Source organism: Leptonotus elevatus, chromosome 4 (genome assembly GCF_054856555.1).
Source record: "Leptonotus elevatus isolate MCC_2025b chromosome 4, RoL_Lele_1.0, whole genome shotgun sequence".
NCBI lineage: Eukaryota > Metazoa > Chordata > Actinopteri > Syngnathiformes > Syngnathidae > Leptonotus > Leptonotus elevatus.
The window spans coordinates 3,379,230-3,394,204 of NC_141242.1; the positions used below are offsets into that span (position 1 = coordinate 3,379,230).

The 14,975-nt window shown below is 41.3% G+C and overlaps 1 protein-coding gene and 1 long non-coding RNA gene across 2 annotated transcripts in view; one reads left to right on the forward strand and one right to left on the reverse strand.

The window, feature by feature from the left end:
• cspg4 (chondroitin sulfate proteoglycan 4) overlaps nt 1–14,975 on the reverse strand; it is a 65,310-nt gene that overhangs the window by 8,996 nt on the left and 41,339 nt on the right. Inside the window, exons 2-6 of the mRNA XM_086074354.1 lie at nt 13,949–14,112; nt 9,945–13,502; nt 8,637–8,825; nt 8,287–8,562; nt 3,889–4,065 (exon numbers count right to left, since the gene is read on the reverse strand). Coding sequence (XP_085930480.1) covers nt 3,889–4,065; nt 8,287–8,562; nt 8,637–8,825; nt 9,945–13,502; nt 13,949–14,112 — 4,364 coding nt within the window. The remainder of the gene's footprint in view (nt 1–3,888; nt 4,066–8,286; nt 8,563–8,636; nt 8,826–9,944; nt 13,503–13,948; nt 14,113–14,975) is intronic.
• LOC147175034 (uncharacterized) lies at nt 633–14,675 on the forward strand. The gene is made up of 3 exons (XR_015094649.1): nt 633–926; nt 2,037–2,089; nt 13,967–14,675. It is a non-coding gene; the product is annotated as an uncharacterized LOC147175034 (long non-coding RNA).

The following is a 14,975-nucleotide window of genomic DNA, read 5'->3' on the forward strand; positions in this document are numbered from 1 at the left end:
TTGTTTGCGCATGCTATTTATTAGTTATAAGTGCTCAATCTAGGAAGTTTTTTTTCATTTATTCATTAAAAAAAAACGTTTTAATTAATCTAATTGGGTTGTACTGAATACATATTGTATTTGAGTATAAAAACACATTTAAATTACAACAACCAATATCAGAATTATGATTATTACAATTTTATGAAAAACAAAAACGAAACTTGTGTACTTTTTTGTAATAACAAAAGTTTTTTAAATAATAATAATAGTAATAATGATAATAATAATAATAATAATTTTATTATTATTATTTCTTATATAAAGCTAATGTTTTATTTGAGCATAAAAAACATTAACAGCGCACAGTATATCTCATTAAGAAAAATACTGTATATATGAAACATACACTAAAAGAATAAAATACAGATAAAAAATATACGCTGGCATTTATTTTACTCTTTAAAAGACTGAAATGAAGTGACGCAAAGTAGGTGGAACTCATGAGGCGACGTCGTGACGTCATTTTGCAGTTCCGGAAATTGACAGTAGATGGCGACTTCGGACCGCCCTACAATATGTAGCGCATGCCTTGTGATGAATAAGACCGCTCGACCAGCCAGGTGCTCTTTTACAAATGAATGGACCGATGCTTCTTCAACGTCAAACGAATGGACGACATAAAACCAAAAAGATGACACGAAATGAATGACATTTCCTCCCTCAAACAGACATATGAATGCGGCACACGTTTAAATACTCGAGTCGTAAAACATGTTTGAATGCTTCCTCTCGTCTTTGAGGCTCCCTTCTCGTTGAAAACATCCTTTCCTCAATCTGGACTTTGCCCTGCGCATACTTTGTTAAAAGTGGAACAATGAAATGAAGAATAACCTCAACATTATGACACCAACTTCAGTCTGCGCCTGCAGCCATGATGGGAATGAGTAAGTGAGTGTTTTTTTCTTTTCTTAATCCTTAAAAACGACCATGTCGTTCTACTTTTTAAGATGGAGTCCTATTAACCACACTTGATCGGTTTGTGGTGTGTTATAGATCATTTCTTTTGTAAATTGGCTTCTTGTTGTCTATGAATTCTGCCTAGCAACAAGTGGCAAATTTGTCTCGTGACCAGGAAAAATTGTTGCCCACCGAACTAGTCAAAAACATTTGTCAGTTTTTACTAACATTTCATAATCCTAGTAAATTATTAAGCGATAGTTGAAGTTACCAACTTCAGCAGGCAAACCCGAGCTGACAAAAACGTGTTGTATTTAAATAAGCGCTGCCAGATATCCCCCAAAAGATTCCTGTTCTTGTTGGACTGCCTTCAAAAAATAAAGATCTAATTGAATCTGGCAGAATTTGTGGGTGAGGAGGATAAAGCGAATCAAGATCTGTATCAGAATCGGCAACAATAAGCCCTGATCAGAACACCTTTGTCATAAAAAATACTTGTGGTAGTGCTGTCAAAGTTAAAGTGTTAATTAATAAATTCATCCCCCCAAAAAAAATCGCATTAATCATTTACTAACGCAGGTTAATCGCACTATTAATTTTGACTACAGATAATCTTTTAGTTTAAAGGTAGCACGGGTTGTGTTTGAACAATAAACATAATTATAAGCACAAAGTAAAGCATTTAATAAATGTTTGCGTGTGTCAAACTATTGGGGTATTTTTTTCCCTTTTTAAATTATGCAAGTAATTAACTGATTAGAAAAAGAGGAGGATGAGCATGTGCAGTGGATGCAAAATTTTGAAGACGTCCTCAAAACATGAAATGTCGAAAAAATTAACACATAACAGGTGCTCTTTAAATTTGGTGGGCAAAAATTTTTTGATTAAAAAAAGCCTTTTGTAATTAAGCGATTAATCTGATTAAAAAAAAGTAATCGTTTGTCAACTCTAGTTACTGGTAATGTATTCTACCAAAGATAAAATGGTTGAGTCGTGCTCATTCTTAAATTAATCTTGTGAAAAAAAGTTAGGAAAGTTATAGTAATTTTAGATTGATAGTAATTTTGACCATAATATTTAACAACAATTGACTGTAGGTTGCCCACCCCTGGTGTAACCGCTAAAGAAGACCAGCCGACGATGCCAAACGGTGAGTGAGAACAGCGGCCGAGTTGAGCCCATGTTAGTCATCATCGTGTGATGGCGGGCTTCAGAGGTCACCGCGCACGCACTTCCTGCTTTAAATCAGCGCGAGCGGCACTCGCCGCGATATCGCATTACACGCAGCGCGCGGCCGCATCACAACAACGCGCCACCGACGGACGTTGGAGACCTCATCATCAAATGGCGGACGCTTTGGCGGTTTTTCCTAAAATATGGGTTGCCGGGGAGACGCGCGGCCGCAGGAGGAGGGACGGACGGAATGGGCTGAATGACACACTTGCTTTCCAGTTGCGGGAGCTGATTACTCCTGACTTTTGCCGACACTCCAAACTATGGCGGGACTCTTCCAAACTTGGACCACAACTCAAAAGTAATCCGTTTGACTGCTTTATTTAGTTAATAAAAAATCTTCGTATTTCGCTCTATTTTGGGGTTCATGTTACACAGTAGGGAGACCGAGGGTATAGTTGTATCACGGGTAAGTTGTCACATTGCAATTTTCTTCTCCACCAAAGGGCGCAACGAAAAAGTGGAATACTAGTTTTCTTCCTATAAATGGTCAGGGGTTGTGTACTGTCTGAGAAGAGAATAGCACATTGTGAGCTGAGATGAGTGCCAGTTATCTGTTTTGCCAACCCAAAGTACATTTTTTTCAACTTCATATATTTTGAAACAGGTGTCGTATATAGACAAATTCTAGCAGCAAATCACGTGGACTCGTTAGAAGAGAGATTTAGGCATCTTGTCATGCCTCAGTCATTGCTCTGTTTTAAGCTAACTTTAAACTAGAGCAAGTATTAGCCAGCATGGTAGTTTGGGGCAACTTTTCTCAGTCGTTTTGGGGTTTGTTGTCACATATGCAAAAAATGGGCTAATGAAAAATGCACCTCTGGCAACTTGGTTTACATATGCCGGAATTGCCCAGATGATGAGTTTGAAGAGTGAGGAAATTAATTTGCTAGGTTTTGGTTCATTGTTTAAAAATGGGTTTTCCAGTTGTTGTTGGAACTACAGTATGCCAATGTCAGGACTAGATTAAGTTTCAGGATGAATGAACCATCCATCAATCCATTAACCGAAATGCTTTATTTTTTTTTATTCAATTTAATCTCAAATTTCCAGTTTAAGGGAGGCAACACAGGCAGAGCTATGACCTATATGCCAGCAGTTCCTAAGGACATTCATCTGTTTCATAATATTTTATGTTAAAATTTGCTCAATGAATATAATACATTTTCAAGATCAATGACAAACAATTTCTCTAGCTGTAAAAAGCAAACAAACCTCCCCCCCCAAAAATAGGAGAAAATGGATAATTTTGTCCTTTATTAGTTGCAAAATCCAGTGTGACGTCTTACCCCATATAGTGTGACAACTTATCCATTAGTGGGGCAACATGTCACATGTTTACTCCCTCTATTTGATGGCTTATAACTCTGCACTGGCACAAAGTATGAAAATTATATGAATACCAAAAATATACCTAATACTGGTCTTTCATCTGGTATACATTTTGTTTATATATGATGTATTGATTTCAAGAAATAGATAAAAATATAAAAAGGGATACAACTAGCCCCGGTCTCCCTACTTAACTGGCCTACAGTTTCTTCACGTTTGCAGGCTTTAAATATTGGACATTTCCTCTTCCTGCCCAGCTTCAATCATCATCAGAGACAGCAAAACAAACTAAAAGTTCAGCCTGTAAAGATTTTCCGTCTGCAACATTTCACCAGCGAATGCGTCGAGGTAGATAAAAGCGGCGGGAACTTTCCAGGACATTACCTCCAGGCCGGTGTTGCGCGTCACTTTCGGCGGCTCGTCGTTGACTGGCCTGACAGTCACGGCAACGGTGACGGGAAGGCTGCGGCGGTCGATCTCATAAGCCGAGGCGGAGATGATGAAGCTGTCCTCGGTGCTCTCGCTGCTGTCGTGCACGTAGTAGATGTGTCCGAGTTTTATCTGCGGCGGACAGAAAGGATTGCATACAGACGTTGTCACATTTCACAGGCCTTGCAAAACAAAACAATGACAGCTCCACGCCGCACTACGTCGTTTTAAATATGTTGAGATTCGGGCAGCATGATAAGATGGTGGTTAACATGTTTGGCTAACAGGTCTGAGATTTGGGGCTTTGGAGTTGAATTTTTAATGAATGTAAGAAGGTCTGTTAGTATGGATGACCAAAACTGCCAAAATTAAACATAAATAAATAAATGAATAAATAAATGAATAAAAGTGAAAATTAAAAACGGATATAAAAAATATCATTTACAAATTTAATAAAAAAAATATACATGGAAATACATTATTGAAACAATGAAACTAAATTAAAAATAAATAAATGAATACATAAATAAATGAATAAAATCAAATAAATAAAAATAAATATAAAAGAAAAACGATATTCAAAAAATAAATGTGGAAATAAAAATATAAAAATATATATAAATAATTAAATATCAATCAATAAATAAAACGCTCTGTCAGGTCGAAATGTTATTCAAATGAGGGGGCGGTCCTAAGCGTGTCTTGGGTTGGACTCCGCCTACCCGCTCACTCAACCATTGAAAGGCAGTTTGCAATGATTTTTGTATTTGTTTCCACATTTATTTTTATATGTATTTTTACATTTTTTATCTCGTTTTAAAAAAATTTAAAAATATTTTTTTACTTTTATTTATATATATTGTTTTTATTTCCATTTAGATACATTTTTGGAATTACATTTTTGAATTATATTTTTATATCTGCATTTATTTATTTATTTATTTATAATTTTGTCAGTTTTGGTCCTCTATATTTTACTGCCACCACTGCTGAAAACAACTAAAGTAGGTATGCGTAAAGCTTGAGCACGCTGTGAACGCCTTTTCTAGGAGTTTGGTTATTTCATTCGTGGTGATGAATAACAGAAATTATACTATTGCATTGGGGCAGTGTGATCGCCGTAAATCTTCTCAAACTGCGGTCGAGGAAAGAAAAATATCCGATGTGCTTACGAACGTCACAACGTCTAAGCTGTCAAGTGGTGCTGGCCTCACATCTGTCCGAATGACACCCGAAGTGTACGATATCGGAAATGTAGAGTGACTTCTGGGAGAGCATGCAGTTTTGCAGTCAGAGCTATTATTTGCTGTGCTGCACAGAGACAGAAAGTAATAATCGGCCGGTAATGTCTGCCTGCAAAAGGGACAAGTAACATCGTCTCTGTGGGGAGGAGACCTTAAACACAAAGGAATCCGTCATCCGCTGACAAGTAAGCCGCCATGGAAAGCGCTACCTGCGGCAGGCCGGGTCCACTCCGGCGCCTGCATGCATACAAAAGAAAGGAAGCGCCACATCTCTCGCCCCGCTTCTTGTCGCTTAGCCTTGAAGTCCTGTTCGACTGGAGCCATTTTGACACTTCAGACAGTGATCTGGCAGACCACTCGCCAAAGACGACAGTCGTACATTTATCTCGATACAAGCCGGCAAAGTGCTCCGATGAGTGGAAACGCTTCGGGGAGCGGGAAGTGCCAAATGGATCCCATATGATGGCTTTGCTTCTAGAATAACAAACTAGGTCATTACCGAGGGAGCACAGTCACAAAAGTCAAGTCAGCGTTACAGAGTACATGATCATTTATTTGATTTCACTTTGACTTAACTGAATTATTTGTCTGACATTCACTAGCCTTACAGTTTTAATAATGATCTGATATAATTACTTATGATGCGTGTTGCATATGTTTGCATATCTATTTTTTTTTTTTTGTGCAACCTATTCCTAGCTGTTCACTGGAGAACTCCTTTAGATGCCACAAAATTGCTCTCCAAATGAAGTAGTACAGCAATTGGCACAAGAAAGCGTATTGAAGTGATAAATCTTGTCTCAGAGGCAATGTCGGGGACGAGCGAAGTACAGTCTTCAGTGCATTCACTGAGGATTGCTTGTGGGGCTGCGAGTGAATGAGTTAATCGATTGAATAATCGGTAGATTCACCGATTCCCTTTTTTTTTTTTTTTTTTTTAATATATGACAGCACTACAAGATATCCTTGGATGGGATTGGTGTCGGAATTAACATCAAACAAACATCAGTGATTTGTATTGCCACAAATGGGAATAAAAAAATCATATGGATACACAAAATTCTGTCGAAAGTCTTTTCCAGAAATAGCATCTGAAGTGTCCCAATGCTTTCATTGTACACCCCACGGGAATCACCGATTTAAGAGAGAAGGTCTATTGGAGGAGAAAAACGAGATTAGCAAGAACGGATCCCATGCTGTGAGCTGACACGTCTGATTTAGTTCACCTCCTTGTGGATCATCCAATACGAGTCATTCTCTGATACTGTTGACTCGTATAACCTCCACAAACCCCAGTCAAGAACATGATCGCACACTCAAACACACACACACACACACACACACACACACACACGGCTATCTGCCGGTGTCCAAGAGAGGAGCTTGGAACTGTTCAACTTGTGGAAAAAAGTCAAAAATTACAGTTGGCTCCAATGGCTCAATGTGTTGTTCATTTGGGAGCGTGGCAATAAAAAGTGAGAAGTGCACACGCTGCACACATAAAACATTTCCGAGAGGCAGTATAATGAGCTTTGTCTTTCAATAGCGGCAGATCATATCAATGCCCATGCTGGCCTCCCCTCCATGGAGTTTTTCATTGTGATTTCGGAGAGCCGTACACGCGGCGGGTCTGGCAGCCCGCAAAGCATGGGTGGTTTGTATGAAACTCTATTATAGGAATGCGCGCCGCCGGTTTATTTTGGCCGCAGGCGCTCAAAACCCAGCGTCAGTTTTTCCAGAAGTGAAGCATAGCGACTCGCTAGAGAGAGCGACGAGAAAGATGCGGGCCGGGGCTGGATGTGGGAGCGCCCAAGATATCTGTCTGACGAGCTAAACGATGCGGTAACGTTCCGGCTTTCTTTTTTTCCATTGGTAACTGCTCGTGTGTTTTTAATTTTTTTCCTAAAAGTGGCGGGAGACACAACACAACAACTTGTGTTCACTGGTAACTGGGGAAAGTTCAGTGACGGTGACTCCTCATGGATATGGAGGGCCAAAACTGCCAAAATTAGAAATAAATAAATGACTAAAGAAATAAATGAATAAAAGTGAAACTAAAAACGATTTATAAACAATATAATTCAAAAATTAAATACAAAAATTAAACATAGTCGAATTAATTAAATAAATGAGAGAGCAGAGCGTTTTTATTGATTGATTGATATTTAATTCTATTTACATTTATTTAGACATTTATTTTTATTTTTGTAATTAAGTTTTGTATTTGTATTTTTGTATTTATTTCTAATTTTATTTAATTATTGAAGGATATTTTTTGTTGTTTTTATATGTATTTTTTGTATTTCATTTTTGAATTGCCCGGAAACACCTCTCCAGGGGAGGCGTCCAGGAAGCATCCGAAGCAGATGCCCGAGCCTCCTCAACTGGCTCCTCTCAATGTGGAGGAGTAGCGGCTCAGCTCCGAGTCCCTCCCGGATGACCGAGCTTCTCACCCTATCTCTAAGGGAGAGCACGGACACCCTGCGGAGGAAACTCATTTCGTCCGCTTGTATCCGGGATCTTGTTCTTTCGGAATCACTGCAGACGCTGCACCGATCCGCCTGTCGATCTCCCGCTCGTGAACAAGACCTCATATTTTTTATATCCGTTTTTATTTTCAAATTTTTTTTTCATGTATTTATTTATTTATTTACTCATTTATTTATTTTTAATTTTGGCAGTTTTGGTCCTCCATACATGGACAGACACTCTCGGATACTTTCTAACAGCATGAATGAAGATGTTCTGACAAACTTCACTTCAGGCAAATAAACCCCTCCTCCAAATAGAAATAGCTCTTTTCTAGAGATAGACTGATCATATAAATATACAAGTTTTTTTTTTTTTTAATGGATCTATTATTCGGCCGTATGATTCCTCAAAATGGCCGATGCCAATATTCGTCAAAATGCTGAATATCGGCGCCGATAATCGGCACAGCTGATAATCGGTCTATCCCTACCATTTTCACCATCGGGAAAGTGTCAATAAATCTGAAAGCGATGAGTAACTGGACCTCGCAGTTGCCTCAAAATTAGCTTCATACTTTGGCGAAGTGTAACATATTATAAAGAAAATGTTTGACTTGATCATGGAACTTGTGCTGTACCTCTTCCCACGTGAAATACGTCAGCTCATCTCCATCCTGGAAACGGACCTCCCCGTGTTTTGGCGGCTCGTCCACGACAAATTCGATGTTGAAAGATTTGTAGAAGGGATGTGTGATATTGATGACTTCGTCGTTGATGACCCTGCTGAAGCCTTCCTTCACAGTGAAATTGAGGGACTGAACGGGGATGATCCGCGGCACGATGTTGGCGGTGAGGCGCAGGTCATCCACTGTGGTAAAACCATTGCTGACATCCACGGTAAAGGTGTCAACACCCTGTCAAGACATGGAACCTCAAGTACGTCATGCTGAAAAAAAACCCAGCAGATGGCACAGATTAAAGAACACACCTGGATGGATGCAGAAACGTAGAGGATGCGTCCGTGATCAATGTCATCCTGCGTAAACGAGTGAATATAATCGAGGACTGGCGAGTCGGTGCCATCTGAGCTGTTGGTCAACTTGACCACATGACCGAGGCGAGGCGGTTCTTTGATGGTGAACACCATTTCTGTAGGAAGAATGTCGGCTTGCTCCACCTAAGGAAAGGAAATAGTCGACGATAAGGTTTTAATTGAACCTAAAGCAGGGTTTACCAATTCTGGTCCTCGTGGTCCGGAGTCCTGCAGGTTTTAGATGTTTCCGCCAGCATGCCTGATAACGATCCTGATTTTAGTATCAGGTGTGTTGGTAGGCGAAAACATATAAAAACTAGCAGGTCTCTGGACCTTTAGGACCGGAATAGGGGAACCCTGACCGATAGCATGGAACTTGGTAACAGAGTAAATCAAATCCTGGCCGGTGTATTTAAATTGGATGGGTGGTATTTCCTGTCAGTAAAGCATGGGGAAAAAAACCCCACTTTCAACTTCATTAACACTCGTGTGAGAAATTGGGACACGGGTGGAGACCGTGTCATGTCACACATTTACACACAGACAGATTTATGGTCATCCAACTCGGAGAAGTTTTTAATCAGCTCCACGGAGACCAAAGCCTGTTTAGCAGTCATGGCTCCCTTTTCACTATATTTCACATCACACTACTTTGCATTTCATAGTGTTGTTGGAAACATATTAGGTGCACTTCCATAAGCCAAGTCAATATTTTACCATTGGAAAGTACTATCAAGGCAGAGAGACTGAACAAATTGGAGAAGTATGTATACTTTGGTCTTAAGTATTTTGCTATCAAAATTGTTCTTCATCTTTCGGAAAGTCAAGTTACATACTGTAAAATGAGAATGCGTTTAGACTTGACGGATGATTTGAATCCCATTAGCTGCTTTCCAGATGAACTGCAGGCAGGCCCTTCTTACAAATTACAGTGGGCTTCAGGAAGCTCCCCACGGGATACACAGTGCTCTGTTTTCCACACTTAATAGACTGCAATTTAGTACATAAACTAGATTAAAAGCAGTGGCTGTGCCGTCACATTTAGTGCTGCTTTCATGTGGCTGCGATGTAGATTAGAGACGAGGCATTGCTCGAGTGAGCTGTTTGATAAAAGCTGCCCGAATCACATCAAATAAACATATATATATCCCCGAAGACAAAAATAATTATCACACGCTTGCCTGACTCAAACACGTGCAACCTAAACAAATTGAAGCATAGTTTTTTTTTACTCAACATGACATTTTTACAGGGATGAATTACCTTGACAAAATCCGAGTTGATGACAGTGTGCTCGCCCTCGTAGGAAATGATGACGGCGTTGGTAATCACTTCAGGCTCTGATAGGTAACCTTGTTTGAATATTTTAATTCTGAATGTACCCTCCTCAGATTTTCCTCCGGCTTGGACTTTGAAGCTGAAGGCATCCTTGGACCTCAGGCTCTCGTAATTATGTTCATAGGAAACGACACCCTTTTTTAGGTCCTCCTGGGTGAATTCTTGCGCCTCAATTCCACTTACGATAATCCTGCCGTCACTGGGGGGTGATGTCACTTGAAACTTAATCTCACCCTCATCCCTGATGTCCATGTTGGACTCGGCACTCAGCAATGTCGTGTCCAGAGTCTTGGTGCTTCCATGGTCAATGACAATGATTGTATTGTTCACCACTCTCAGGTAGGGTTCGCCAGCTTGAATATGCAGCAGAACGGTTGTCTTGTGAAAGCCGTCAGACACTTGCAGCGGGAAGCGTTCCTGATCTGCTCCTTGGTGAATAAAGAGAACCCTTTTACCTCGCATGTCGGCTTGGGTGAAGCGGAAAAGGGATTGTGAGGGATTGTGTGCGGCGACAATATTGCCAGAAAGAATACCCTCACGAGCATAGACAATCTGAGAATCATTAAAACCCAAGTCATCATCTTTGAACTCGATATCATCAATTGTTAGCAGGCGCTGTCCATGGCGGACAACATTGAACGCTTTATCCACAACCTGCACTGGGGCATGTTCATTCTTACTTTGGATAGATATTCTGAAAATATCACTTATTGTTTCCTGAACCCCAAACTTGTCTGCTCCCTGATCAAATACTGTGAAGTGGAATTCATCCTTGTCGGTCCTGGAACCATCGTGCTGGTATATGAGTCTGTCAAGTTGGAGGTCTTCATTACTGAACACTCGAATTGCTCCTTCAAATCGAGGCTGCCCTTCAGGGGAGTCCCTTATGAGTCGCCCATGCTTTGGTTCTTCATTGATCTGGAACATAAAATCTGAAGAGCCGGTTGATTCCATCCAAAGGTATTGTTTGTTTAAAACCTGCTCACTGCCATGTAGGACATTTAGCACCTCATTGGTCAGGACGGGAGCATCAGAATCTGCAAGAATGCTGATTGGGAATGTATATAAGGGAGAGTATTGATCCTCTGCAAAGACTTTGAACTGGAATTGATCTGTAGTGTCAACTGCTCTTCGCACTACCATTTTGTAGCTGATATAATTGTCCAAAATGTCTCTCTGGGTGAAGGTGTCACCTTCATTCATCTCTGTGTCCAGTATCTGGAGACTACCCAGTGTTGGAGGCTTGACAAGAATGAACTGAACACTTTCCGGGTCTGGGTTTCTCCCTTTCACTTCAGCTTGAAGCTCAGTGTATCCAATGATTATCTCTTCACCAGCCTGCATCTTCATTGGCACAAGGGTAGAGAGTTTTACCGGAGAAGGCATGACCTTGACTGAAAATGTGTTATTCCTGAGGGAGAACGTTCCCAGGTGTGTGTCAAACTGAATGCGTTCAACAACAACGTCTTCTTGGTCACTGGAATCTGTGCTGAAGTATCTTAGGTAGTTTTGATCCAGATCGGACTGATGGAACTCAGTGACTGGTTTAAACAGCCCGTCTCTCGTCATGATCTTCAGTTCCCCATATAGGAGTGGCTGCGTGACGTTATAAATGACATCTGCATTGCGAGGATGCGTGAGGACTGCCAAATTGTGAATGCCGACAGAAGCGTTGCTACCTTGAGCTAAGAGGAGTCCCGTGTTGGTAACGACTGTCATGTGTGGACGTGTCAAGGCCAACTTGAAAGTTGCAGAGTGACTGACAGATTGACCGTCCGATACTTCCAGGGTAATGGCATTGGCTTCGCCCCCTTTGTGCACATAATAGATATTCCCTTCCTTTAGATCCCTGCACGTAAACTCTGTGATGCTTTGTTCTGGTTCTTGACTTTTCTCAAGATAACCAGTTTCAACGGAAAGCTCAGATGTCACTTTTACCACCAACTTGTCACAGCGGGAATCTGAATCTTTGATTTTGATGAGCTCAGGGTTCAAGCGAGTCCTGCCATTCTCTGTAATGGTGATTTCTCCTCCACTCAGTTGTGCATTGTCATTGACGGGCATGATTTCAACTGGCAGCACATAACTTTGTGGTGTTTTAAGACATTCAGGGAGGTAGCCATCGATACTGCTCGCGACCACCTCCAGGTGAATCCGATCTGCATGTCTTTCATGTCCATCGTGCATATACTTGATTTTCTGGTTGACGACATCCAGAAGGGTGAACTTTTGTGTGCGTTTTGTGTTGATATTCATGTCAAGCAGTCCATACCACGGGTCAGTCTTGAGAGAAAAGATGATCTGGGACTGACGCATACCTGCAGCACTAAGGTCAAATGTCGGGCTCAGGTGGTCAATGTCAAGAAAAACCTCTCCGCCTTCTGGCACAAGCAACGGTGTTACATCAAGGAGCTTGGTCACATTTTTGAATATCGCTGGCATGTCATCTGTCGGGTAGCAATGTGGTTCTGTAGTTTCAATATCAACATATTTAGTGCGAGGCGGTGGGGATGTTGTTGTTGTGTCAATGTCATAGTAGCTGGAATAGTCATAGTCCTCTCCTTCGCATTTGACATGAACATCTTTGGTCACTAGTGCATCCTGCAGGCTTCTATCTTTCTGGTTGACTTTGATCTCTCCGAAGCATCCGATAAACGACTCGGCGGTCATCTCTTCTTCTGCACGATTTAATAAGTCACTCTCACGAAAGACATCCTTCATTTTAGCCTGAACGCCTCCTAAATACAAATTTCCCACCAAGTCCAATTTTTGAGTAGAGTCAAGAGGAAGGGAGACGATCTGGCTGTCTATGTTAATGTCAAACGAATCCTGACTGACTTGGACCTTAACTCTATGCCACTGATCATCATCCAGCTGCACCTCATTGTTCTCCAGCACCTCCATGCCCTTGCCGTAGTCTATCACACCTTTGAGATAGCCTTTCACAACACCAATAGCGATAAAGTCTGTCTCTCTCCCCGGGTGAAATGCAAGAAGGGCATCCTCAATGGTAGTTTTCATCAAGAATTCCAAAACTCTTGGAGCTCCACTCGCCCCACTCCAAGTGGGAAAGGAGACAAAAGAATCTGGAGTGCTGAAACTGGTCGCCTCTCCGTCACCTGCTTCAAACTCGCTGCTGCAGGATTCCTTCGTGTCATGGCATTGTTTAAAGAGTGTGCCGAGAATATCAAATTCATGGGATTCGAATTTGACGTTGGTCACGCAGCCACGGAAAGGCGGAATGGCATTGCTAAGGTAGGGAGTGTCAAGGTCGCCGGTTCCTCCCAGCCAAATGCCTTGGTCAATGTTCAGTTCCCCCCCATCATCGCTAACAGGGACGTATGTGGAGAAGAGCTCGTCAACTGTTATGGTGAGCTTGGCATCCTGGAGCGTGAGGGAAACTTTGTGTTCCAGAAGGTTGTTCAGCTGGAGACCTTGTGATGATGACAGGGTCACCTCGCCTGCGCCCATGTTCATTCGAGCCTACGGAAAAATGACATTTGTGTCAAAATTATCATCAATGATTAGGATTTACATGGTGCTTTTTAATGTAGCCTTGTGCTTGTCGTGAGCATGAGCGACTGATTGTTAAGGAACTTCACCAAACTATCAGTGTGAAATGGTTATGGTCCTTGACAGTTACAGCAGCGATATTGTTGCCTTTTGGCATTTCTCCAATCACGGTGGGACTCAACAAGACAGGTTGTTCCAACAATTTCTACGGCTCAGTTTTTTATGCCGGATGTTCTTTTGGATGCAATCCTTTAATACACTAACAATGCAAATCGGCGTTGGCCAAGATCCATACCTGCGCTAGCTTCATGAAAGGAAGTAATGTGTACCACTACATAATCAGTGCACAGTGACAGTAATGCTTCTGTTTGTGTACTGCTTCAGAAAAAAATCCTTCTCCCCAGTCATCTACTCACTTGTATTTTCCCATTTAGGAGCTCAATGAACAAGTAATCCTCCATTCCAGCAGCGAGGAGCAGTAGGCCACTTCTCCGACTCGTCTTCATCTTTAGTGTCACATGGAAGCTGGAAACATCTTGAAAGGTTTGGATACTGCAGAAACTGTCCCCAAAGTAGGATTCTGTGAAGAAAAAAACCCAAAAGGTTACATGTTATCTCGATACAAACCTTAAGTCAAAGGAGAAGGCATTTTCTTAATTCTGTCATAACCCATCCACCAATCAATCAAAGCGTGTTACTACATTGAAATGAGACCAAAATACGCCAGCAAATGCAGGATTAGATTATAGTTTTGTTAGGCATTACTGTGTGACTACTGTTTACTGTCTAGCATCCTGCTCCAGAGAAGCTACTTCAGCTTTAAGTAGTTCATCAGTCATAACCCTTTCTGAGGACATTCATCCTTGATATGTATCCAATGGTATGCAAATCTAGCATTCAACTGTGCTCTGAGGCCCCTCAGCAAATGCAGGAAGCCATGAAGGAAGTCAATTATTTCCTCTTGCACAGCCAAAATTACACTGGATCAATGCCAAAGACAGCCATTTCCGTAACGTGGGTTTCCCCTGAACTTTTACAAGATATATGGAGAGGGGGGGCTTTCCATAAACCACGTGACAGCTCCTGATACAGAAGCTCTTAGGGACACTCTGAAGGTGATTTGGAAATAGTAACAGGTTGTTAGTGTTAAGGACTTTCCCATGAGACTGGTCCCTTAAAATCAACAGATTGGTGGGCATGCTGCCATGGGGTGCATTCTCACCATAGCGGAATAAACACTCTCAGCCACGATGAGGTGATAATACAGGACAGGGAAAACCCAAGACATTAAATGCTCATTCCATAAATAGGCAACCATGTGGGAGAAAAATAATTAATAGTTGCACTTACTTTCAAAATGTAATTGTGGAATGAAGCGTTCCCACATATGTGTTATTGTGAATTTTATTCTCCACACTTTTTTGCTGCGTAACAACTCCCACA